General features: G+C 37.9%; 1 protein-coding gene across 7 annotated transcripts in view; it reads left to right on the top strand.

Annotated features, from left to right (window-relative positions):
• The window catches only part of CDK14 (cyclin dependent kinase 14), a 320024-nt gene that overhangs the window by 57880 nt on the left and 236468 nt on the right, over positions 1–25676 (top strand). Inside the window, exons 1-2 of one of the 7 annotated variants that reach the window (XM_032991372.2) lie at positions 6759–6787; positions 25061–25306. In XM_032991372.2, the coding sequence (XP_032847263.1) occupies positions 25076–25306 (231 nt within the window). In that variant the 5' untranslated portion in view covers positions 6759–6787; positions 25061–25075. Of the gene's footprint in view, positions 1–6758; positions 6788–7520; positions 7632–7797; positions 7893–10177; positions 10197–19680; positions 19702–25060; positions 25307–25676 lie in introns of those variants that run through there. The other 6 variants (XM_032991368.2, XM_032991367.2, XM_032991374.2 and 3 more) reach the window with 6 other exon arrangements.

Raw genomic sequence — 25676 nt, 5'->3', positions numbered from 1 at the left:
AATCCTGTTTGTGAAAATACCTCATCAAATAGTAGCCATCTTAAACCAAAAATGACACAGAAGATGACACAGAGGGAGAACACAAGAAGTGTAAAACAGAGGAATGAGGGAGGATGAGATAGTAACCAATAAGATCAGAAGCTGAATTTATGCTGATGCAGAGGGAATAATTGTGCAGCATTTCTTTAGCTGCTTTGTAGTTCCTACTTAGTGAGAAATAATCAGAGATTTTTTTTGTTTTGGTTTTCAAGATAAGGAATGGTTTCTAACTGCATGGTGTTACGTAACTCTCCATCACCTGGAGGCCAAAGGTATAAATGAGTTCAAAAGTGAAGTTCCTTCACTAAGTTGTGAAGGAGAGGTCTGGATTTAATCTTTGAATTATGAAGTAAACTGCTGGTGGTCAGAAGGATATACAGGAGGAAGGATCACATTTGTGATTCTTTACCCTCTAACAGACTTGGTTGCTTTCAGAAACAGGCTAGATGAACTTTTATTCTGACCTTATATGATTATCACTATGTGTGTCCCTCTGACAGTTTTCAATTATGTTAATATTTAAAAGGTCTTTTTTATATTATGTCTTTATAACTACTCTACAGTGATGACCTGTTCAGATAACAGAAAGATCGTAGCATCTCTAGAGGAAAAGCTGAGAAATGAACCTCCATTTAGCAGAACCAAAAGAAAAGCTGTTGGTTTGTACACCTTACTATAGTACACTATGTATGAACATGTAATTTATATTAGCTCAGCATAACTCTTTCCCTGACATAAACATATTTGTTGTCTGTTACTGTCCCCATAATAATAAGACGGCAGCCATACAGACTAATTAATATCATATATGTTGAATCCATTAAGGTATCTGAGATGGTAGTGAATCAGTTGTTCTTCTACATCACGAGTTTGTGGGTTCATTTTCTATAGATTGCTATAATAAACATGCTTTTATAGTGTCTTATATTTCTCAGTAACTTCCTGTGACAAAGCAGAACCTCAGCTATCTGCCAGTGGTACTGCCCACAGAGTGTGCCGTGGCTCCTGGGCTTGTGATTCTTCTGCCATTTGTCACAACTCAAAGACTAATATTGTGAAGAGTGAAAATATAAACAAGCTGCTGACCAGTTACAAGGAAATAAGCTTGTGAGGAGCCTGGAATAATTGCTAAAATTATCTCATGCCACAAAACACTGCATTTAGGATTAAATATCATTATTGTGAGGTGCTTTTATTAACAATTGCAGTTATCTCTGAAAACAACCAGTCAGAGGGCTCCTTACAGCAACTGCCTGGAGGAGATGCCTTGTGAGATTCCCACTGCCCCTTCAGATCTGGTATTTGGATACCCACTTTCAGAAAGGCCAGAACTTAGGGAAACCATTCTGCCAGGATTCCACTGGAGATGTATGCAGGTAAACCTCATATAAATGCACAATCACGTAAACCTCTTGAGTTCACTAGTTTGAGGTACTTCAAGGTCCCATGTGAGAGAATGAAGACAAGAATAATTGTAACATTCCCTCAGTTTCATTTTACTGTGAATGCTAGTGAAATAAGATCTCTAATTTTTCACTTCGTTTCTAGGTTGGTACTTTATTAACTTTTTTAAAGCACAATCTGCTCTTCGGCAGATACTCTATCAACCTCTTTCAATGCCGAAAGAGTTGTCCTTGCTTAATGGGGCAGTTATATTCATCTCAACACTCATCATTGTCTTTCATTGAGAAAATACAGGATAAATTAAATATTAAAGTAGATTGATTTTGGGGCTCCAAGTCAATCTAAGAACACCTTCACAAGCTGTCTGACATCCTGCGAAAGTAGTTTCTCTGTGTACTGTAGAAGCCACAGAGGATGATCTCAAGAGTTCTGATTAATTTTCAGAAAATTAAATCTATATGGTGCCTAAGGTAATTGGCCATATCATCTCACTTCTGAGGTTCCTTCAGAGTCTCATCACTTCATAGTCTAGATTGGTTTAAAGCTATAAAGTGGTAGGATGCTTATTTCCATACAGCTTCTACTATTTCCACAGAGGATACCACAGTCCTGACGTGTGGAACTTGAATTCATAGATCACATGATCTTCTGCTGTGATCCTCAGTGGATTTTATACCAGAAATTTTGATTATTCTTGTTAATAAAGCATGTAAGGGAGGGATAGAGGCAGCTGAGCTGAAGTCTTTCACATGTATGTTGGTAGTTCAGTTCCAGTGCAAGAGTTGTCAGCAGTTATTCCCATCTGAAGGTGGTAGCTTTACTGTTCTCTTAACATGAATTCACCATTTGCATTGTGTGGCAAGCTCAACAGGTAGCAAAAGCCTTAAGGACTGAAATGGTGGATCAAAGGAACAATGCTTAGTGAGGAAGAGTAGAATAGATAGGGATTTTTCAAAGTGGATACTACAAACATGTAACCCATTCTAGTTTCTTATCTACATTATAGGAATGTGGAGGTTGATTTGGCTTTGTATTTTTTTTTTTTTAAGCACAATAGCCTACATTTGTGCATAAATCATTTTTTAGTTAGAAAACCTGAGATTTTTTTCCATTGCAATGTAGAAAGGCATCAGGTGAAATAAATAAATAAAAAAGCCCCCACAGTGAAGCCTTTCATGTGAGTATCACAAAGTGAAAATGAAGGGAAGCTAAATTCCAGTGCTTTCAAATAAGATGAGAATTTCAGTGCATGACATATTTAAACTTGAGAAAGAGGTGAAGGTGAGCTTCTCTTTTTGTGTTAAATTTTAATTCATTTATAGAAAGCTTTCTTCTTCTAGCTATAATGTTATGGATAACTTTGAAATGGGATATCATTGAGCTTTGTCCCTGTATGAGATCAGCTGTAGCAATATATGTAACTCGAAAATGAAACCTTTTAAGAGATTCTTCCCTGGGGTTTATTAAAAAGCTATTGTTAGTTCTTTATAATTCTCCCTAAAGAAAAAATTTGTAAACTGTGTCTCTAGTATTCTTCATTAAAATTTGTGTCATAGAAATATTACTACCCTCTCCTGATTAGCTAGATTTTTTTTTGTTGTTGTTGGTATTCCAAATATGAGAATTGTCAGCTATGTGGTTTTAGGAATTGTATGTCATAGCAGATGGGTTAGTTTAATTAAAGCTACTCCACTAAGCCATCTTACTGATTGTTACTATCTTCCAGACAGAGTGCATATATTTGAATTTTATACTGTTTGAGTTCTTTATGGTGTTTTCAAAAAATGATTGGCTGAGATGTTGATTTAAATGTCTCCTTTTTTTTTTTTTTTTTTTTTTTTTTTTTTCTGAGTAGTCTAGTTTGTGGTTCTTTGTACGTGATATATTAGTAACATTAAGACTTAGCAACAGAACATGAGGTTATGTGTATATGCAGGTACATCATAAGTCTTGGGAATTATGGTGCATTTTCTGTCTGGAATTTCATTCATGTATTACGAAGATACCTCCATTTCTGTAGTGAACTGTTGCTACTGTTGACAGTGTACATGACCATATGATGCTGAAGATGAAAGACCTCTGGAAACATTTACTGTCTTTCAGTTGGGGATGAGGAATTTAGGCAAAGAAGATGCAGAGTATTTTACCTGACACTTGATATTGGCTTCATACTCTTTCCAGATAGGCATTTTTGTATAGTATAATTTTAATATACTATAAGGGCATGAACACAGTACTAGCTGAGATAGAATTCTGTTAGTATGTAATAATTGGATTTGTATAAGTAATACATGGCTGGGAGAAGACTATTTATTTTTATATAGCAAGGCATGATCTATTATTGCAGGGTAAGGTATATTGAAGTCCCATTTTGTGTCTTAACTAGATGACCACCCCCAGTGGAAAAGGCTCTTTTCTTTAAAGTAGAATAATGATGAAATTCCATACCTTGACTAAGCTCTGCATCTGGTATCTGTGTATATTAACTGCTGATCGTGCTGCAGATCTGACTGCCTCGGGCCTTTTCATTTCTTGTCTTTAAGTACTTTTGGCTACTAATTAGAGGCTAAAATAATTCTTTAGAATAGCAGTTATACAATACCTTTAACTAAGAGCTTAAAAACAAAGAAGAAAAAAGTGAGGCTTGGAAAATAGTATTCAGCTTCTCTAAGAGGAAATCCTAAATCAAGTTAAAAGACCTAATTCAAATTCTTATCATAGATACATTGCACCAATGTGTTTTAGTCTGGATTATTTTATTTGTAGGAAATCTTTGCAGACATAGCAAGGAACACAAAAGTGTCAATAGCAAATAAGACAATCTCAGTGTAACTGTTAGTGTTCACAGGAGGATGTGGCTTTGCTAAGAATGTTGGAGTTGGGTTTTCCTATTGCACAGAAAGAGTATAATTGTCCAAAGTCATTGGGTTAACCTTTTATGTGCAAAGACTGCTTTCACTGAGTTGAAAATATATCTGGACTGATTCGTCAGATGTGTAAAATCATTCCAGTGTTCTCTATGTTGTTATTCCCTTTGAACTTGCATTTTAAATATTCATTATAATGCAAAATATATTTTGAATCAACCCCTAAAAATGTAAAATCTCTTTTTTGGTCTTAAAAGTTGCAAAAATAATTGGCACTGTGTTGCATTGCATTTTACTTCAGATAGTGACTTTCTAACTGAAGTTCCACCATATCAAATAATGCAGATGCTATAGTTCAAATATTGGTATTGTGAAGCAAGTTTAACAGCATGTTGTGCTTGGAATGACTTGTCACACATTCCATTATCAATATTATCCACTGCTTCACTTACCATCTTCAGATAAAAATTATTTTGTTTGCATTCAACTCATTTTTGTCACCGGTGGGTTGTTTTATTATGGTCATGTCTTGTGTAGTCTATGTATTCTAACTTCAAACCGAACCCAAACTTAGCAGTTTAGGTAAGGGGTCATATTTTGTGATTGCCTGTGATAGCAAGGAACTGAACGAGACATAGACAAGAGTTGTCCCATGCAGTCCTCTGTTTCTTAATGCAACTTGTTAAATCAATTTTTATGAAATCCCATCAGTGGCTTATGAAGTGCCTGGCTAGATGTCCAAATGACTTCCACAAGTGAGTAAATTTTCAAAAATGTAAAGTGTGTTTACTCTTGCCTTGTGTTTTCAGTCTGCATTTGTCAAAATGGGAAGTTGTGTGTTCAGGAGCAGTAGTCATTCAGTTTCTTCTGTGAGGAGAAAATGAGCTCGTACAGACATATGATACTTGTGCAAATTACTGCATGTGGTTATTAGTTCTTGGAGAGGAGGGAACAGTTAGCGGCCTTTCTCCCTTGCTTCCTCTCTCCACGCCTCTCTCTTGGATGATCTGAGGTAGCACAGGGGAAGGAGGGCAATAAGAAGAGTAGGGAGTCAGGCAAAAATGCTGGAAGGCCTGCATGGATGAACAAGGAGTTCCTAACAAAATTCAGATATAAAAAGGAAGAATACAGAAGGTGGAAGTGGGGACAAGTAACCAGGAACAAATACAGAGATATTGTCCGAGCATGCAGTAATGCAGTTAGGAACACCAAAGCCCAACTGGAATTACATCTGTTGAGGGGTGTCAAAGGCAACAAGAAGGACTTTAATGCAATAAGTGAAGATTTTTTTTAACGCAGTAAAAATAATAAACTTTAAAATATGGGAGGGTTTGGCTTCTTTGAGTTAGATCCCATTACTTTGTAGACTGTTTGGCTTACTTTTTATCTTTGTGCCTTGGCCCAATACCTTGCCTTCTTCTGGAATGCAGTTCCCTGTTTCTCTACCTCCTGTTTGCCATTTCCTCATGGCTGTCCACCACTTTTCCCATAATGTGGTGCCTATTTTGGCACATACTGATCTCTGCATGTGCTTACTCACTACCTTTTTTTTTTTTTTTCCCTGAGTATCCTTCTGTCCTGTTCTCCCTCATCCTCAGACAAATTTGGTGTTGGCAGACTAAGTACAAGAAATGTAAATGTTTTGAATGTATTTTCTTATCAACTGGAAGCTTTTTTTCATGTTTTCTTTGGACCCTCATGCTTGAGACACCCAAGAGGAAAATTTTGGTCTAGAGGGTAGAAGTTGTCTTTTTTGGGGGGAAATGAAGCCTTCTATCTGCTTAAAAACCAACCTAAGAAACTGAGTAGTCTTCTGGAATATGCCACTGTGACTAAGGTTGAGAAATAGATGAGGGGGAAAAGCAGCAAGTGCTACTTAATTTTGGGTGCATCTTAGGGGATTTGTTCATGCCATTCAAATTTCATCATCATGGAAGTCCCTGATGCTAGATTCAGCTGTGAGCCTTGAGAAGCATTTAAGCATGTGTTTAAGTCTTGGTGACTGTGGTGGGACTTGAGAAAATGTGTGGAGTTTAAGTGTGCTGTGCTTTCTTCAAGGTGGGACTCTAATTGGGGAGCCAGTTTCTGATGGTCTTGTGACATGGGTCACTGGAGCTATGTGGGGTGTGAGCCAGGGCTGAGTTTCACCTGCTAGCTCAATGCACCTCCACGTTCCATAACAATGAAATGTGGTTGAGCTGCATTCTTTCTTTCCAGAGGGTTTCACTTACACATAGGTTACTGCTCCCTGTCGTAGCTTAGTCTTTCCAGAGCTCCCCCAACACCGGGAGGTTTCTGGGGAGCCAGAAGCCATCTGAAGCACAGGCCAGCAGGGGTTGCTGTAGGAGTAGGAGATGGAGAAGATGCTCTGCCTCCCTCTTGGAGAAGCCCTCCCTGAGGGTTTGCTCCTGCTGCCCTCTTATCCCTCCTACCGCACCCAGGCTCGCTTGGGCTCAGCAGTGGCTTCCCAGCACGGAGTAGGTGTCTGTTGCTTATTCAGAGCTTTGCATATTTTGTAGGTTCGTAAATTAAATGCTACGTTTCATCCTTACAATGCTAAAATTAACTTCAGAGCTCATATTTTGGCTCAATAAATTTTAAATGCTTTTTCATATTTATTGTTTCTGTAAAAGTGGACAGTGGCATTCATGGTGCTTATTTCCAGATGCCCATAGATTATCGCTTTAATATCATTTGTCACTCAAACTTGCTGCTTTCCTTCAGCAGTGGGACATAATTGAATTGGGAATGATTAGTTGCATCCTTTTGATTGAATGTTGTTTTTTTTTCCTTAATTCCTATGAAATCACTACTAGCTATTTTGGCTGCAGTATGGTTGAGGCAGTGCTACATTGTAAATCAATATCTTTTCAAAAAGACTGTTGTAAATTGCCTAGATAGCATATGCATGGTTACTTTGGCTGCAATGCTGCTGCAGAGCATGGATACTCTGCCTTTCTGGGAACTCCACAGGCAAGTCCATCATATAATAAAAAAAAAAAAAAAAAAAAAATCATTTTAGAGAGAGAATGGTATTGCTGATGAAATTTAGACAGAGAAATACTGTACCCTCGGTGCTCATCTGTACCTTTTATATTTTACTCCACTGGGATTACCCTGTCTTGAGGGATTTCTTTGTTTTCTGCTTTAGATTTCCCCCTTTCTTAGCTGTAGTACAGCCGTACCATTTCAGCTTGCTAGTGCAGAAAGATGTGAATTCAGTTGCTGAATGAGCCTGGCCTGACTGCAAACACTAACATAGCTAGAGAGATGCCAAAGAGTTGCAGGTGAATCTAACCTGATCTGGGCAACAGCAAAACGGTAAGATGGGGCTTGTTTCAATCTCTGGGATTAATTTGGCGCTGGAGTTTCCCGTTTCAACCTGAAGCCTAGTTATCACATGCTTCCAACTTGAGCAAGATTCATTCTGTGCATGTCAGGGTGGATTTTTCTCAGGAATGCTTAAAATCCAGGCAGAGGGAGGCGGTGGGAAGCTGGGAGCGCCACATGAGACCTCTCGGCAGCCACCCTGGTGAGGCTCCCCAGCAGCACTGCCTGCGGTTTGTAAATACCAGGGAAAAGGTAGGGCAAGGCTTAGAAGCGATGCTTTTCTCGGTACAGCTTTTTATTTCTCTCTCCGGCAGCCTTATTTATTATTGTATTAAGAGGATAGTATGGGCAATTTTTTCCAATACATGCTTGGCTGAATGCCCTCTGGGATGAGTGAGTGAAGGACGTGATCAGCCACTTTTTCATCTCTGCTAACAAGTCTGTGCATATTGCTAGATCTGAATGAATGTCTTTATCAGTTATAGATTTGTTTGGTAGTGGAAGATAAAATTAAAATGATCCTTTATAAATACACGCTATGTCATGGGTGTCAGAATATCTTTTTGCCTGGTTAACCTCTGTGATTATTTTATTTCTCTTGCATGCTGTCCTTATTTAATAAAACAAAAAGTGAGGTAGTCATTTTAAGTAGTCATTCTTGAATGCTTATGTAGGAGTGTGTTGGCAGTGGTTTGGATCTTAGTGGAATATTTCAATGTATGAAAGCTTAGAGCAGTAGCATGTTCAGGGAAAGACAGGAGGAAAAAAGCAGCAGTTATCATTAGTACAAGACAGAAAGATTAAAATGTGGTCATCGTATGGAGTACACTGCATTATTTTTGATGCCTTAACTGACAGATAGTGTGTTTCAGTTGTAGATCAAGCCATAGATTAATATCAGCAGAAATCCAGTGGAACTGAAAAAAAAAAATATTTCACCATATGTTCTAGCATTTAAAGGAAACAACTGTGGTAATGGTGGAGTGATGATTATGGTTTTTGCTCTTACTAGTTAAGGGTAAAAGCAGAGGGTTTTATTTCTAGATGAGCGTGTTTATACATTATGCAGTATATGAATTATACTCCAAGAAGATATCAGTTGTATATCAATGTGGGATCAAATAACTAGTTTGACAGGGATTCATGTTTGCTTTTTCTGTACTTGTCAATTAAGGGTTTTTTCTTCTTTATCACTAAATATGATTAAAGGGGGAAGATTCAATCCCATCTTAGTTATTTTCTGGTTTCATTATTTTGCCTGAGTTCCTCATTTATAAAAAAAAAATCTTCTGAATGTGTGACACTATATGTATTGCAATGTAAGTGATGTGAAGTGGGCTGTTTCACACTGTATACAAACTTAATTTGCATGGCTTTGTCTCAGAAAGTAGAGATGCTTTTATTAAGAATAACCTTGAATGTTTCTGTTACAATAATTATTTCAGCTGCAATCATTTTTCAATTAAAGTTTTCCTTTGCTTATGCTATCATATTTATTAATAAATTGTAATTCTTCAATGCATTTTCCATTGTTTAATGCATAGAAGTAATCAAATCATTTGTGTTTGCTGTCATGTTGAACAAGGAGTGAAAGTCCAGAAACTCTTAGGCACCTGGGATTTTTTAAAGCAAATCTTAAATATTTTTTGTTGCTTCTGCCAGCTTTCTTCCTCCAAATGATTTTTCTCCCCAAATGTAAAAACATCAGCTCTGTTCATTGCGTTACTACTGTCTCTGGAGTTCTCCCATTTTAGCTTTCTGAGCTTAAGAAATGAATAGCATTTTGGACATTTTTTTATTGATAAATATTACCATAAGGAACATTATTTAGTTAAACACAGATCCCAAATTAACTAGAGGGGAAAAATAACATATAATGTGGAAAATGTGGCCAAAAATTAAGAATGCAGATGGGAAACATAGGAAATATATAATTTAATAGGTGGTTAGTTCTGAGTGCTCTATAAAGATTATGATCTTCGCTGTGTGGATCAGTTTTGTAGCAAACCTGAGGTCTGTCACAGCAGGAGATAAGAGCTTACCTGAGGGAGTGCATGTTTGCCATAGTCTCCTTTATGTCTCTGACTCCGAATGGAAAGAACTTCAAAAAGTTGGAGTTGAGCAGGCTAAAAATCATCAACATCACATCTTCGTGCAAGGGGGTTAGCCAGCCTTTAAAGTCCTGTAGCAAAAATGGTCACTTAACTATCTCTTTTTTAGCTATTTTGCTGTGTATATTTTAAACAAAACCAAACAAAATCCCTAAAACCAAATGCGCACACACATGCACACACATACAGAGTTTTTAACACTTCTCCCCTCGCGCTGTAAGCTCGGGTGGGCTATGTAAAAAGTTGACCTCTGAGGGGGTACGCTGTCTCAGGCAGACAGTTCTTGTTTCTCCCAGAGACAGCACCGACAAGCCGCTGGACAGCGCTGGTAAAAGGGCCCGCGCTGAGACCTCGGTACCACTGTGCCTGGTCGATCCCAAGGGGCAGCTGGCACAGGCACTGCGAGCCTGAGTCACACAGCTCTGCTGGGATCCAGCTGCCAGAGGTAAGAGATTTTGTCCTTTAAGGGAAATCCTTGCATGGTGCCAGCGACCACTGAGCTGTTACCTCACACAGGTTGCAGTACGCCGTCCTGGCCTGAGTTGCGCGATCAGCAGGAATTGGCTGGGGCAAGAGCTCGTGCGGATGCTCAGCCTGGGTCAGGTGAGGCTTCATGCTGTCGTTTTCGGTGACTTCTGTGTAGATGTGAGAGTAGATGTGCCCCTTAAAGATCAGAATTGCTGCCAAGCAGATCCAGACAGCGTTGTTGAGGTTATTTCGCTCTGAAGTCCCTGCAAGGCAAAAATATTCAGCTGTCAGGCAGTGCTATACACAGCTTGTAAACTGAGTTTGATAATACTAGTGTTAAAGTTTTCCTAAATGTTTCAGGTACTGGTACAACAATGATTACAGCTCACAAACCATGTTGAAACGAAGGAGAGTATACTAGCAAATATTAATTGAAACAACAGGGAGACTGTGTGATAACAGTGCTCCAAAGCCTCTTTCTGAACTAAAGAAAAATGTAGCTGGTATTCTTAATTTGTGAAGAACAGGTTAAATATTATGTTTTCTGAGCTTGAGTTCTCTTGGGTGGATCCATACTGGCTTCCAACATCTTTGATCAGGTTTTTCTTTTGGTACCATGGCAGGAAGGTACATGAATGGAAAGTTGGTTAGTTAAGGAACAGACTCTTAAGGACTCAATTTTTTTTGAATCCTGCTATCACAACATTAATGTCCCAGCAGCAGTTCCATCAGTCATGAAGTGCTTCTTTCACATGCATGATGACTTCTGTGTTTTGGTATAGTTCAACAAATGCCTGTCTGTGGCTACTTTTTGCTTTTGAGATAAGTGTATTGTATATTGTCAGAATTATTTTTTATATATGTCTCTTTCATGTGTCACGTATTTTTCACTGATATCTTTTGTTCCACTCCCTAACATAAGCCTGTATATAATTCTGGATTTAGCAATTTAGCAAAAAGCAAGTAGTGAAATAGCAATTTAGTGTGGTGCTGGATGTTGAATTCAGAGGGGTGATTTTGTATTATAAGATTTTTGAATCAACAGCATAAACAGATCATGTTGTTTCTGTAAAAGTAACTTTTAGGCCTTTCCCTCTGTTGCTGTTGAACTGAAGCAGTACTATGATCTTGCTCTTTTGTTTATCATATTCCTGGGTGGATGGGCTTTCTCTGAAGTTCCTGTATCAGTTCTAGACTGGCCCACAGAGGACACAGAAGCAGGCAGTTTTGACTGTTAATAGTCTTACTCTGTGATGGTATGTTAGTCAGAAATGGTATGAAAAGTGTGGGTGGAGATTGTTGCTTTGCAAAAATTATTATAATTTATTATTAGAATTTGGGTAAATTAATGCTAAAGTAGAACTTGCTACCTTATCCTGCTGACTAGGAGATCTGTTGCACTTCTGATTGAAAGATTTGTGATAAGCTTCAGCTAGACATTATATAAATGTAAAATAATATATGCTAGTAGCAAACATCATATCAGCAAGCTTTTGACCCAGTCTGTATCATTCTAGCCTGGAAATTGTATAGAATTCATGTTTGTTGTATTTCAGTTTTGCTGTGTAGGATGTTTATAATCTAATATTGAGTTGTATACAACTTACCTGAAAACGAAAATACCAAATATTGCCAAGTGAGCAGAGAGGAAATAAAACCACTATAAAAAAGCATAATGCCTGTTTATGTATTGTGAAAGCTCAGCTTCATTTCATTCATTTCTGGTGCTTTTCAGTCAACAGGCTTAGTACATTTGAATATGTCCTCTCCCAGTGTATTAAATATTTGTGTAAGTGGAAAGAAAATGTATTTAAACTTGTGGAGAATATGTATAAAATATGTTTGCCCAGACTTCCCTGTAAATAGTGGGGGGTTTAATGAACAAATGGGTTCTGTTGATAAATATTACCTATAGAAATGTTATTTTAACGTCGTGCAGAAGAGTTGTTTTGGAAATTTCTGCATTTTAATGGTGGGAATGTTTGGTTTTGCTGCTGCCTGGGAAAGCAGTGGAACCACCACCCATAACTTTCAAGTTGGCAAGGAATTCCGTGTATTTGGCAAAGTAGTCCAGATACATACAAGTAGATAATTATAAAACATGATTATACTGCTGGTAGGCAGCCGTGCAGGAAAAGCCATGCAAAATATCTTCGGTCAGTCTCAATTTTGTGAAATTTTTTCATGGGAAACTTGCTGCACTGTAAGGATCGGGGACTTCTCACTGATCTTCTAACTTAAATGATAAATGTGATTTTTGACCAATTTGATTCTCAGGATTTGTTGTTTGTTGAAAGTGATTCAGGATCAACTCACAGCTTTGGAGGTGCAAATTGCCACCAACTGTAAAAGGCTTGGCTGTTTTGTACTGCTTTTTCTTTAGAATTGATTTGAGCACAGTCATAATTCTACTGCTGCACGTTTTTGCTTGAACACACCAAAGCAGCAGCAGTGATTTTCACTTCTCTGTTGAAATACCTAGTTTTTTGAAAATTGAGCATTATCTCTATACCGTTCAGAGAATTCTTCATATAAAAATATAGTTGTTCTTATGATGAGCTCTTCTTACTATCAGTTTGAAATTTCTCCATTTTAAGTTTTATTTGTCATTGTGAGAAAAGATATAGTGGAGTGTTCTTCATCGTCTGAATAAATTTAGATTCTATAATTTTCATTATGCCCTGTGACAAAGTTCTGAGTTGTGGGACATGGTATGTTTGCAGAGGTTCTGCCTTTTTTTCCAGTGTGGCACATTATGCACTGAGGAGCAAGTTTCATTATGCTTCCTTAGACCTTTTTGCTTTGAAAGTTATTGTGCTACTGCAAGTCTGACAAACTTCCAGTAGCTGCTAGAAAATTCCTTTAAGACTTTTCATTCAAGTTTTATAGAATTCTGTAACCAGGTTGTTTATCTGAGGGGAAAAAAAAAAGCTGTTAAAAGAAGTAGTCAGGTGTATCCAGAGATGAGGATTCTCTTCATTTAGTTGTTTGTGAAGCTGGACTTGTCATCCTGATCTTAACTCTCAAACTTTCATGAAAGAAAACAATGACAGAAAGGTAGTGAATGGCTGTTACTAAGATTTCTGGGAGACTGGGTTAGAATATAGGTTATTCAAATCTTTGAAGCGTACTCACATAAGAGAATAATGACAAAGCTGAAGCTCTTTTCCTGTCTATACCTTTATACTGTGCTGATTTGATAGAGGATACCTTGTAAAATTCAATGGTTTGAAAGATAATATGTAAGGGAGCAGATCTAGAATCGCTCAGAGAGCTTGTCTTTCCTTGTGACATTGATCTGCGGCGGAGGCTGCATTTCTCAAGCTGTAGGGTTGTTGACCTCAGGGATGAAGCACCTAAGAGCAGCAGAGATTTCTTTTTCAATACTAGAATGAAACTTTGAAATGCATTAGCAGAATAAAATAAAGAACTCTCATTACCTAATTTTTCCTCTAGCTTTTGCTAAAGATAGTAAAAAGGGAACTTTGGAAGAGAAGGAAGGAAAAGAAAGAAGAAAAAAATGCAAAATAGAGGGAAAGGAATAAAGTAAGTTTTTGTAGTTTTTTTAATGAAAGAATTGATCTAGGTGAAGGAAGAAGAGCCAAATTAATTTACCATTCTACTCTTGTATTATTTCTTGGGAAGCGCTTTTTAAGCATCTACTGAAGACAATGTGAGACCCCCATTGATTTGTAAAGGACAGTACAGCATGCTGCTTCAGTGCAATTAAGATTGTTGTTATATCTGAGAGAAAATAGTTGTAAAACATTTCCACCTGCAAATGCATATATTTTGCAGTTTGCAGATGGTTGTGTAACCTGTCCCATTTCTCTTTTCTTTTTATAAGAAAAGTGCTCTTCAGCATATATGTGAAGGTTGGTCCTGAGTTCTTAAGCTATCTTTGTCTGACTTTACAGTCTGAATAGAACGCTCTGGTTCATTGTAATTATAAATTAGGTTTTTATCTGCTCATGTCTCATTGTTTTCATCTGACTTCAGGCTCACGAGATAAAAGAATTTATTTAACTTCTCAGTTGTGTAGTTGGGCTTAAGTCTTGTACTATCAGTTGCATGACCAGATCTGACCAACAGCAGTATTTTTGTTGCAGTCCATCCTTGTAGGAGAACAATTCTTGTTTTTACTTTGCATCAGAAGTACTTGATGATACCTGTGAAAGAATCAAGAGACTTGCTAGTGATAAGCAGAGGAGTGTAAAGGAACTAGGCAAAACCTATTTTCAAGGCATGGAGTTTTCTTAAAAACCTTACTGACAGCCTCAGAATTTAGCAAGAATAGGCATTTTGCTGTCAAGTCTCTCAAGATTTCTCACACTTGAACATGGCAGTGGGAGGACTTACTGCATTTATGGATATGCCTTTGATAACTTCATGGTCAGGGGGAGTGTTGGAGCATAGAATAAAATTATAAACCTGTAAACTCAGAAAACTTAATATAAGGTTTGTACAAAGCTACTAATAATGCACTTATGGAAAGAAAACTGTATAAACTTGCATTGGCACATGTAGCCATCTGCTGGAGCAGGAGGCTGATATGGGAAAGGGATTGAAAATATTTTTTTAATCTTTATTTTTAAATGCTGTTCATATGGTTACAGAGGAGGATAGACAACAGATACAAATGAGTAACTAACTAAAAGAGTATAGAAACCACCTGTCACAATTTCATGGGAGAGTGTTTATGTTCAGTCACTTTCCCCACCACTCTGCTGGTTACCAAGGAGTCGCTGGCTGTGCCCGGTGCTGGAAGCTGCCTCTCCCACGCTGACACCTCTGCTGATCCGCTCCTCTGTCCTCCCGCTTGGATTGCTGGAGGAATGACCCAACTGCTTTTGGATGCTCTTAAGTCCTGAACCAGGTTAATGGAAGCAGCAGCCCAGTTGTAATTGCAGAAGAAGGTTGAATGCCATATTACATGACACTTAGTTTGAGGCAAACCTGAGCATCGTGCAAGTACAGAAATAGAGCAAAACGCCCCTTTAGATGGGATCCACTGCGTTTCTGTCTCTTCTCATGCACATTACAGGCTGTCAGGATTTCTGCATGACCTCTATCTGAGACCTTGTCCTTAATTGACTCCTCCTGTCAACTGTTGTCACAGAACAGGATTTTGCTTTGAGGACATATGTAGGCTTTTACAGACCTAAAATCTAATCGGGGTTCTCTTCAAGATCAGACCTTTTTTCCCTGCAAGAAGAGGAACATCAGCTTTAATTGACTGAAAACTCATTTTTCTGAAGTTAGGCTGTGCTACAAATGGAAAAAAAATACTAATTCTAGAAATGCTCAGCACCACCTTGCAGTGTCCAAGGGGCATGCAATCATGTGCATTAATTCCTGACTCCAAGATCATGCTTGATTCAGTAATTATGGTAATATTTAGGTATTAATTTACCAGAATAAATATGTGCTATATTGCAGGTCTGGTGGGGGTGTGGTGGTGGTGGTAGTGGTGGTGAGAGGAAAGAGTTGTGTAAGCACTGCCCAGAATAACTTTCATTATGAAACTTCACTTTTCCTTGATGCAGGTGTTTGTACTTCTTTTCAGATTTGTATGATCTTGGGATTCCTACTCCAGGTCTAATCAGTTGGCCTTTCTGTGAGAGTGACTTGTTTCTCACTTGGCAATTCAGCACAGACATTTAATCTGCTCATTGAGTTCAGTGTTTCAGACAAACACAGAGAATTAATGTCAGAGCTTCCAGTTCAAAAATTCTTCCATCTGGCACTTCAGTGACCTTTTTATATTTGCCTTCTTCCATATGACAGAGACAGTTGGTTTAACATCAGCTTCGACTTCAGAAATAAACCGGCCATTTTTGGAGAGTGCCTTTGAGATGGGCTGTGGGAGATGTATGAGTAAGTTTGTGCTAGGCACAGCAAGGAGCATACCATATCCCTTGATACCATTTTCAGTCTCTGAGCTCTGTTTTCAGTTGCATTTGCTAGTTCATAGCTAGCATTTCTAGCAGTCTCCGCATCCAAATAAAGCTGAACAAATAATACCCAAGAATATGAATTATAGTTCTGGGACACAGATGAGACTGTTACTCCCAGAAAGAAACGTCAGGCCACGAGGGCAGGAAAAGAAATGCCTATTTTATAGTAGTTTTTTTCTCACATCTTCCTTCCTTTCTTGTATGACTGCTATTCTATTTCTTGTCCTTTGTTTTTTCCCCCTTTATTTTTCTATCTTACTCAAGTTCTCTTGCTGCTCTTTTTAGCTGTGCCCATCAAATGTTCAAACCAAAGAGCTGGTGCTGGCGGTTACAGGAAAGGGTGAGTGATGAAGGACCTCTGTGGTGGCTTAACCCCTTCCAGCAAGAAATTGCCACACAGCTGCTCGCTCACTCCTCCCCATTCCCAGTGTGATGGGGAGGATAACTGGAAAAGAAAAAAAAAAAAAGGTAAAACTTGTGGGTTGAAATAAGAACAGTTTAATAACTAAAATAAAATATAATAATAATAATAGTAGTAAAGAAAAATAATATAACTAAGAGAGAGAAATAAAAGCCAAGAAAAGACAAGTGATGCACACTGCAATTGCTTACCTCTCGCTGATTGATGCCTGAGGAGTGATCTACCCCTCCTGGTTAACTCCCCCCAGTTTATATACTGAGCATGACGTCCTATGGTGTGGAATAATATCCCTTGGGCTGGTTCGAATCAGCTGTCCTGGCTGTGCTCCCTCCCAGCTCCTTGTGCCCCTCCTCGCTGGCAGAGCATGGGAAACTGAAAACTCCTTAACTTAGGATAAGGCTACTTAGCAACAACTAAAACACCACTGTGTTATCAACATTGTTCTCACACTAAATCCAAAACACAACACTATACCAGCTACTAGGAAGAAAAGTAACTCTATCCCAGCTGAAACCAGGACAACCTCTTCCAAATTTGGGCCTGATTGCCTTGGTAATTCCAGTATGAACTCTCTGGTGATGTTGTGCAGCATTACATGCTCTACTTCCCCTTTCACAATTTTATTTGCTCCCTTATCACATCACTACTTCTTCCTTGTTCTTTCCCTGTATCATAGCTTTCTCACCAACTAAACTCTCTTCTCAATCTGTTCATGTTTATGCTTGTGGATGCAGCAGTCTTTTGCTGACCCTCTCTTATCGGGGGAGATGGAGGGTGCTACCAGCTGTGCTGAGAAGTGGACAAAACCCGTAGTTATAACAAGAAGGAGCTGCCCTACTGCTTTGTTCTCCAAAGAGAATGATTCTCCAGATAGATGCGTTTTCATTTTGAACAAAGCTGCTTGTAATGCTCCAGAAAATTCCCAAATTGTGTTTTATAAGTAGCAAATGTCAAATTCCAGTGCTGCCAGAATCCACAGATGACTTCTGTAGTTCTCAATTGCCATGGTACCAAGGCATGATAGAAAATAACATGCTTATAAAAGATTATGAAAACTTGTATCCAGATAGTATTTTTTTCAGTGAAAATTAATGCTGGCCTTATGCTCTTAGCAGTTCAGCTGTTAGGTTAGTAGTCACTTGGATATTTATGATTTTTTTCTTTATACATCTGTCATCTAGATGCAAGTGCTAAGTCTTATTCTCTGTGATAATGAGATTGTTGTGCTACCTTCCAGAGGGCTTTGGCTCTACAAATTCTAATCTATATCTTCATAACACTTCACTTTAAAAAGCCCAAGTGCTTTACAAAATTAATTAGTGCTCTCAGTTTCTGCTTGCGATAGGGGCAGGATCGTTATTACCAACAGAAAAATGGAATTGTGGAGAGGTTAAGTGACTTCCTTGCCTCAAGTCACTCAGTAATTTGTTTATTTTTGCTCCATGGGTGCTAGATCTTGGGTTTCCCTGTTTTGAGTCCTTTCATGCTTCTTCTCTTTGAAGGGTAAAAATGAGGGGAATTAAAATGTTGTCTTCTGATTTTTCAATAATAGTTTTGGATGTTCATTCTGGTATTTACCCAACCAACCATTTTTCCCAGGATGTACACTGTGGCAATAATGGACAGAAAGTAGTAGATAGATGGCAATTTTCTAAAATCTTATATAAATCCATAGGTACTGGATGACCAAAGTAAACATTTGTAGGATGTTAAATGTAGGAATTAAAAAACAGATATAATGCATCTTCCTAAAAGACATGATGAGCTTCAGAGTAGTGTGTCTTTACATTTTACAAACATTCTTAGATTTTTTTCTTCCGTGTCATAGGATGTCTGGTCTGTCATGCCAAAGTTGATTGCTCTTTGTTATTGAGGATATCTTTATTCATATGAATGAATTCCACTGGTATGGGACAGCCTATCTTTTACTAAGTACCCTAACAGGTGATTAATTCAGGGGACACTCATGGCTGGTTTTAAAATTCATGAACCATAAGGACTATAAATTACTTACATGTTTTAACTGACCACTCTCACTCTTTAAATGCTGTGTTGCTTTAAACAGTGAGTTAATCCAGCAACCTTTAATTCTAAGAATCACGTTTGTTTGGGACCTCTTAATTTTGCTGACAGTGATGAAGTAAAAAAAAAAAAATAATCTTGCACTGAAACTGTATCATGATAACTAAATCTGATAAACCATTTTTACATTAATCCCAAATGCAGATTAAGGAGTATTGCTTGAAATTATATAAGGTGATTCAAAGAGACATCTTTATTTAGAAATGATTCCATGAATGGTTATACTGATTTTTATTTACTTAATGGGCTTATTATGGGCTTACTATGCATGAAGCAAAAAATACACTTCTTGTGATTTCAGTCTCAACTCCAGCAGTAATCTTTATGGGAAAAATGTGCCTATTTGCAGACATTATGTCTTGAGGTATGATAAATACTCTGATGTTAGGTTGGGGGCTGCAGGAAACTGTAGCCCAGTGACCCTTACTGATGTAACGATGACTAAGCCTGTTTGTCCTAGAGCAGCCTCAAGATCTCAAATTGTTTGTGAGACTCAGTAAGATGAAAGGGGAAAAAAGACTGTCCAAGCTGTTTTGTTGTCTGTCATGTATTGTCTTCTGATTCTGATCAGGAACTAAGAAATTTGCAAGGTATAAATGAAGTTATGCTTTTTTGGTGGTTCTAAGATTAGGAATTTTGAAGTGCCCTTTCCTTTAATGCTCTGGGTGTGTGTTAATGGCTCTTTTTAGTTTAAATAAATAAAAACACATAGAGAAACACTAAAATAACTTTTAATACCAAACTGCACTAACTTTTGTGGAGCTGCTTTTTATTTTGCTTTATGTTGCCAGAATATGTGATAGCTCAAGTAATATTGGAATTGACATAAATACTCTGATTGTCTAGATAAATCTTCCCTTTGCTGTTTCTTTCAGAAGTAGATAAGAACTCTTCAGGCAACTGCAAAGTGGCTGTTTGTGCTGTAGGTTTAAAGCAGCACAATTACTTCTGTCTCATCATCTCTCTTTTTGTCTTACCTTTTTAGATAAGACTGAATAAATAATTGTGGACAAATTTAAAAAGTAAGTTTATTTTAGTCATCAGGTTGTGGAAAATGTATGAGATACCAGTGGTTGCTCTGGTGACTCTTTGGTGTATTGGCGTACTGTTTGGCAGCAGAGTGTGAAACAACTTGGGGAAATACAATTGTGAATTTACGTTAATAATCCTTATGTGAGAACTGTAACAAAGCAGGCTGTTCATGGAGAGGTGCTTCTATTGGGCCACACTTGGGCTGACAGCGTCTCTTCTCCAAGGCTGGGATCAAGGTCTCTCAGCTACTAATACTGTTACCTCACTGGGTAGGAACAGTCTTTGCTATTTTCAGATTAAATCCTTTCCCACAAAGATACCAAGTCCGTGGACAGTTTCTGAGTGCTGCTTTGGAAGTGTTTTTCCAGACAGTAACTTCAAACACAAAATATTAGTTTCTGTAGGACCACTGTTCTCTGTGGAGAAAAGCAAGACTCCTTCCAAAGAGAGATTGGGTGTTGGAGTCTAGTTTAGGTTTTCCAGGACTTTCATCTTGAAACTGAAGCAGAGAATGAATATCCTTACATGTAAAGTTTTCTGAAGTGAATACCGTACATAACACTGCCATTGTTTTGTTTTACCTTTTCTCCATGTAGGAAATACATGTGTTTGGTTTTTTTTTTTTTAATCATCTACCCTTTATCCCTGCCCCTCTGTCACCATTTTTGCCAACATCTGGTTTTCCACATGCTTCTCTAAGGTACTGTTGTTGGGATTCCTGCCAGGCAGGAGCTTAGGTGGCAGAAAGCAGCTGTACCCTCTTGCGTTTCATGTCTGGGGCCACCTAACATGCCCAAAGTCAGGAGTGGTGGATTGGCCAGTGGCTGCCTTGAGCCTTTAATGTCTGTTATAAGATTTGGAAGGATGTTAATGTCTGCTCAAACATTCCTTGCATGACTGTTTTTTGGTGTATTGCCTGTTCCACTTGTAGTAATCTATAGTTGTTATATGTATTAAGTGTACTGGCCATTTTTTATATCCTGTTTCCTATAAAGAAGAGAGAAAGCATAAATGAAGGTCCCACTCCTCTGCTCCACATAGTTAAAAGATCTGCTGGCAGAAATACCTCTTCTGAAAGTGAAAACTGTGATTTCATTGCACCACTTTTAAAAGCTAAATAGTTTCTGAAAGTTATGCTCTGAAGGTAGTTTGTGGTGGGAGAAGTAACAAATCATGGCAGTAACTCCTGAAAGAGAAAGAATCACTTAAAGTGTTATACCTTAATGTTTACTTGTATGATGACTTTTGTTAAAGAAACAGTCATTATAACTGCTTAATGGCTCATGCTGTTTGCTAAACAGAAGTTTATTTAAATGAATATCATATTCGTACTGAAAAGTTCTTGTCTCCTCTTTCTCTTGATTGCATTTTATAAAGCATAATTGTCGTCTTGTCTATGACAAACCAAGATAACACCTGTATTGCCTCTACATACATTTGAGGTACGTACTTGTAATAGTTAAGCTGCCATTGATCACATCTTCATGTAGCACTGGTTTTAGACTATAGGGGCATTTGCAGCACCTCAATGAATGTCTGGGCTCCACTGTTTTAAGTACAGAAATACATAGATTTATAGAGCAAGGACAGGAAGGGGTGATGAAACATATAGATTGACTTCCTATATGTCATGAGCTCTTAAACTTTTTAGCTTCGTTTTTTATTCTGGTAACTGTAGTTAAAGAAAATATTCAACAAAATAGTCCAGTTTTGAGGCTGCACTGGCAAAAGATAGTTTTCATTACTTTCTGGATTGTCATCTTCATTGGAGTGCAACAAGGGTTGCTCTGCATGTAGGGTTAGCAAAAGAATAGTCCCTACTCTGAGGAAGCTATGTCTTATGTAGGTAAAACAGACTAAATGGGGTAAAAAGGAAAGTCCTGTCTTATAGATGACAAAATGGTCTCAGAGGGAAATTCTGACTATCCCAGAGGATCACACAGGACCATCTAAAAGAGGATGAAAATGAACCTGTGTCCTTTGTAACAAATACTATGCTTTAACTGGGGAATGGTCCTTACTCTCTTATGCAAAAAGAAAGCTGAAAATAAGAGGGTGTTAGGCTTCTCCTGACTACCAGCAAGGAACTACCAGATGGTAGATGGTGGCTTACAGGCTAAGAGCTTCTCATGCTAAGTATTTGTATATATCATTTGAGAGACTGAAACTTATAAGAATCACTCTTGTTATGCAGGGGAAAAGGATACTTAAAAGGCTGAATTAATGTAATAGAAAAATTCAAACCTGTACTGTTCCTAAAAGTGATCTGGTCATGCTGGTGAAATCTAAGATCATTTGTATGTGCAGGAAGATCTCCAAAAATATGTTGTACATCAGTCTTGCTTAGGACACTGTTGCTTTTTTGCATGGTAAGTCACTACACAATAAGTTCTATCATTAGCTGGAGCACAGGAGTGGCAGGTCAGCATGCTCTCTGCCCAGGGGCAAAAGCAAGGCAGTTGTGGTAGCTTAGCTCTTGCTGATGGAAGAAACCTGCAAATATCAATGAGTTTGCTGCAACCTTAAGCTGTGTAATTTTGCAGTTGTAGCCAGTGCTCAGTACTGACATTTTAGACACACTTCTTTGAAATTTCACAGAGCAGTTTCAGCATGAAGTTGAACTTGGCCTATCAATGACAAAATGTAGAACAATTGCTTAAATATTGTTTCTCTTCAGAGTTTTATAGGCAGGGTAGACAAATTGGAAATTTGTGCCCTTCAACAACAGCATAAGCTCAGCTCTGTTGGCTTCACAGTGCACTGTGGTCAGCGGTCACTTGGAGGGAATGTTTATTTCTGCTGGGAAACTATTGATACAGGTGAGAGAGAAGCGATGAATGCAAGCCCTGGCCAGCGCTGGCAGGAGAAGCTCTGCAGCTGCAGAGAAAGCAGGGGAGCAGCCCCTGTCTTTGCACTTTTCCAAGGTCTTCAGTCTTTTCCACCAGTGATGCTGGTGTTCACCCTGTGCATACACTGAGGTGTTTGACTTATGAATGGGGGGCTGGTTGGTGTGCGTCTTGGGTTTAGTCATTTGCCAGTTTGAAGTTGGCTATTAGAAGATGATTTAGGGGATTTTTATCCTACTCCAGGTTCAGTCAAGTGACCTGAAGGTTAAAGTGTCTCCCTCCAATATCTAATTCAAACTATTACTGCTTCCAGTAGACACAATCTATAGTAACAGACATCTTGTATCTTGTAAATTTTTTTTTTTCAATACAATGCTTACTTGGCCCATGTTAGAGCTAGATATGGAGATTTTCCAGTGGAAAAAGAAACTATAAGCAGCACCCATGGCATTGTTATCTATAGTATGTCTATAGATGTGGATCTCAAACATTTTAACTGACTACAGGTGGCCTTTGATAATTTCAAAGGAAGACAAGTACAGCTTTTGAACCTTTCCTCCCTAACTCCAGGCTCTGTTTTCTAGATCATAGGGCTTCATAGGCTGAGAAATACTTTGTGATTTATTTGCATTCATGTAGATTAAGCAAAATGGAATCACTGCTATTTTAATAGTTATTTCAGTTTACATTATGTTAAAACATCTTTGTTGGTAGCAAGCATCGCAAGAACATGGATCTTGAGAGGACAGTGGGAAGTATGTGGGTGCATGTCTGTGCATATAAGTTGTTGTAGGGAAAAGAAACCAATTAATTTTACAAGAAGGCTAATTAAAAATTCTTTGTGCAGCAGCGCTTTATCTTTTCTCTCTGAAGTAATATGTCTTTTCTCTCTGAAGTAATAGACCAAAATTACATAATTGCCTTAATTTTGGCCTGAGAGGGAATTATCGTTTGGAATGAAGAGGGGCTGTTCCTTTTCTCAGTTAAAACTTGGTTAAGTCTTACTCTTGGAGAAACCACTTCAGTGAGAAGAAATGTGAACCCTTGTAAAGCCTAGTTTGTGATGCTAGTAATGCCCTTCATTAGAGTTGACCTGGTGATCATTTGGCCAGATGGCACTGTGCAGGAAATGTACTTTAAATTTTTAATGTACAAAAGAAATCTTTAATCTACTGTTACGGTGGATCATCAAAACAACAAAACATAAAAACCACAAGGTATAGTCACTCAGTATTTCTATAAACAATTGAAATAAGTTGGATTTCAAGGCACAGAATTCCTCTGGGGAAATGGCAAAGAATAATTTGTTGGAGAAGTTTGTATTGGAGACACTTTGAGTTACGGGTGAAGAGTCCTGATTAAATGGTAGTGGTAAGTATTTTTTTTTTTTCCCATGTTAGCTACTGTAGGGAAGCAAGTTTTCAAAAATGCTTAGATTGTAAGTGCTTGAACGGAACATTACGCTTCTTTAATTGTATCTATGTTACCAGTACGGTTGACAGCAAATTAACACTGTCTATACTTGCAAATATCATGGAAAAAGTACATTTCAGATTCTTCTGATTTGCCTTATGATTTAAGGAGCCTTTTGGGTCTGCTTGCATCACACTTCATAGCTTTTCCCTGTAGCCTGATATTTCTTTTCTTCCCAAGTAAAAGTTGACTCTCTTATGGGTGAAAACAGAAGTTGAGGCCTCAAATACAACCCCCCTCCACCAACTGTGTGATTTAAAAAAATGTCCTGTAATGTATTAAAATTAAAAACAGAAATGTACATGACTGGAGTATCGAAGCTTACTGTTCTACTCATTTAGTTCTTTTGAACTAGCAATAGAGTAATTTGGTAGCTCAAGCAGCAGGTTGCAGTCTTTGGGGCTTGGCAGGGTCATACTTCACAGTAACAAAGAACTGAACTTCTGCGCTTTAGTGTGCCATTAAGCTGCAGTCTCACGTTTCAGTGCCTGGGAATTGATTTACTGATTTGATTTTCTGAGACATATGGCGATAATAATAATAACAATACTGTATAAACATTATTTAAAAATACAATAATATACCAGTATTGGATCTTTGGCAAGCCAGCACTGAAGCACGCACACAGACTACCATAATTTATTTAAGTTTAGTCTCATCCAATTTTAAACAAATGGAAATCAATACTGCTTGCAGATATTGGTGACTAGATTGGAGAACTAAGTGAAGTGGCATTGTTGCTAAGAACACATAAAATTCATACATTTGTGTTTTCTTGTACAATATATGTTCCTCATTTGTCTTTCTTTGTCAGGATCTTTTAGTACACAGTACAAAGATAAGCTTTTTATTGCTACAACTGTGATGTGTGTCCCCTATGTAAAATGCATGTGTTGTTTGCAATTTTAATGTAGAAATAGAAAATGAATGCTTATGAAGTCCAGTGCCTTTTTTTTTATGCTGGCTGATGTATGGATTGACATGGACTTTAAGCCTGTTAGAGTCAATGAATGTTGTTTTTTCCTTTCAGATATGTGTCACAAAGATGTCTACACGGAACTGCCAGGGAATGGATTCAGTGATCAAACCTCTGGATACAATTCCTGAGGATAAAAAAGTCCGGGTTCAGAGGACACAGAGTAGTTTTGATCCATTTGAGAAACCAGCTAATCAAGTGAAGAGGGTTCATTCGGAGAACAACGCTTGCATTAACTTCAAAACTTCATCTGCAGGGAAGGAATCACCTAAAGTCAGGAGGCACTCCAGCCCCAGTTCTGTAAGTGCACAATCCTGACACCTGCATGTGAATTAATAACACAGATAAATATTTTTCTGCTTAAGAAGGAATTGATTACTTGGAAACAAAACAGAAAGCTCATGGTTGCTACTAAAGATGTTTCCCATATATATTTGTAGTGTCAGGTATAAAATAGAATAAGAAAATAGAACTTGAAAAAAAAAAAACAAAAAAACGTTTTTAAATTCTTCTCAGATATTACCTAGGGAGTCTTACGGGATTTCTAAGTATTTTCCTCTCCTGATCCTGGTATGTACAGCTGCTGTAATGTTTATGTTGCAAATTTTGTAGAGCGTAGCTTATTTGTGAAAAGAAATTCCCATGAAATTTAGGAAGACACATGAATTGC

This window comes from Tyto alba, unplaced genomic scaffold (assembly GCF_018691265.1).
Source record: "Tyto alba isolate M040663 unplaced genomic scaffold, T.alba_DEE_v4.0 Super-Scaffold_38, whole genome shotgun sequence".
In the NCBI taxonomy this organism is placed as follows: Eukaryota; Metazoa; Chordata; class Aves; order Strigiformes; family Tytonidae; genus Tyto; species Tyto alba.
Note: the sequence above shows the minus strand (reverse complement) of the source record. Positions and strands in the feature narration are given on the sequence as shown.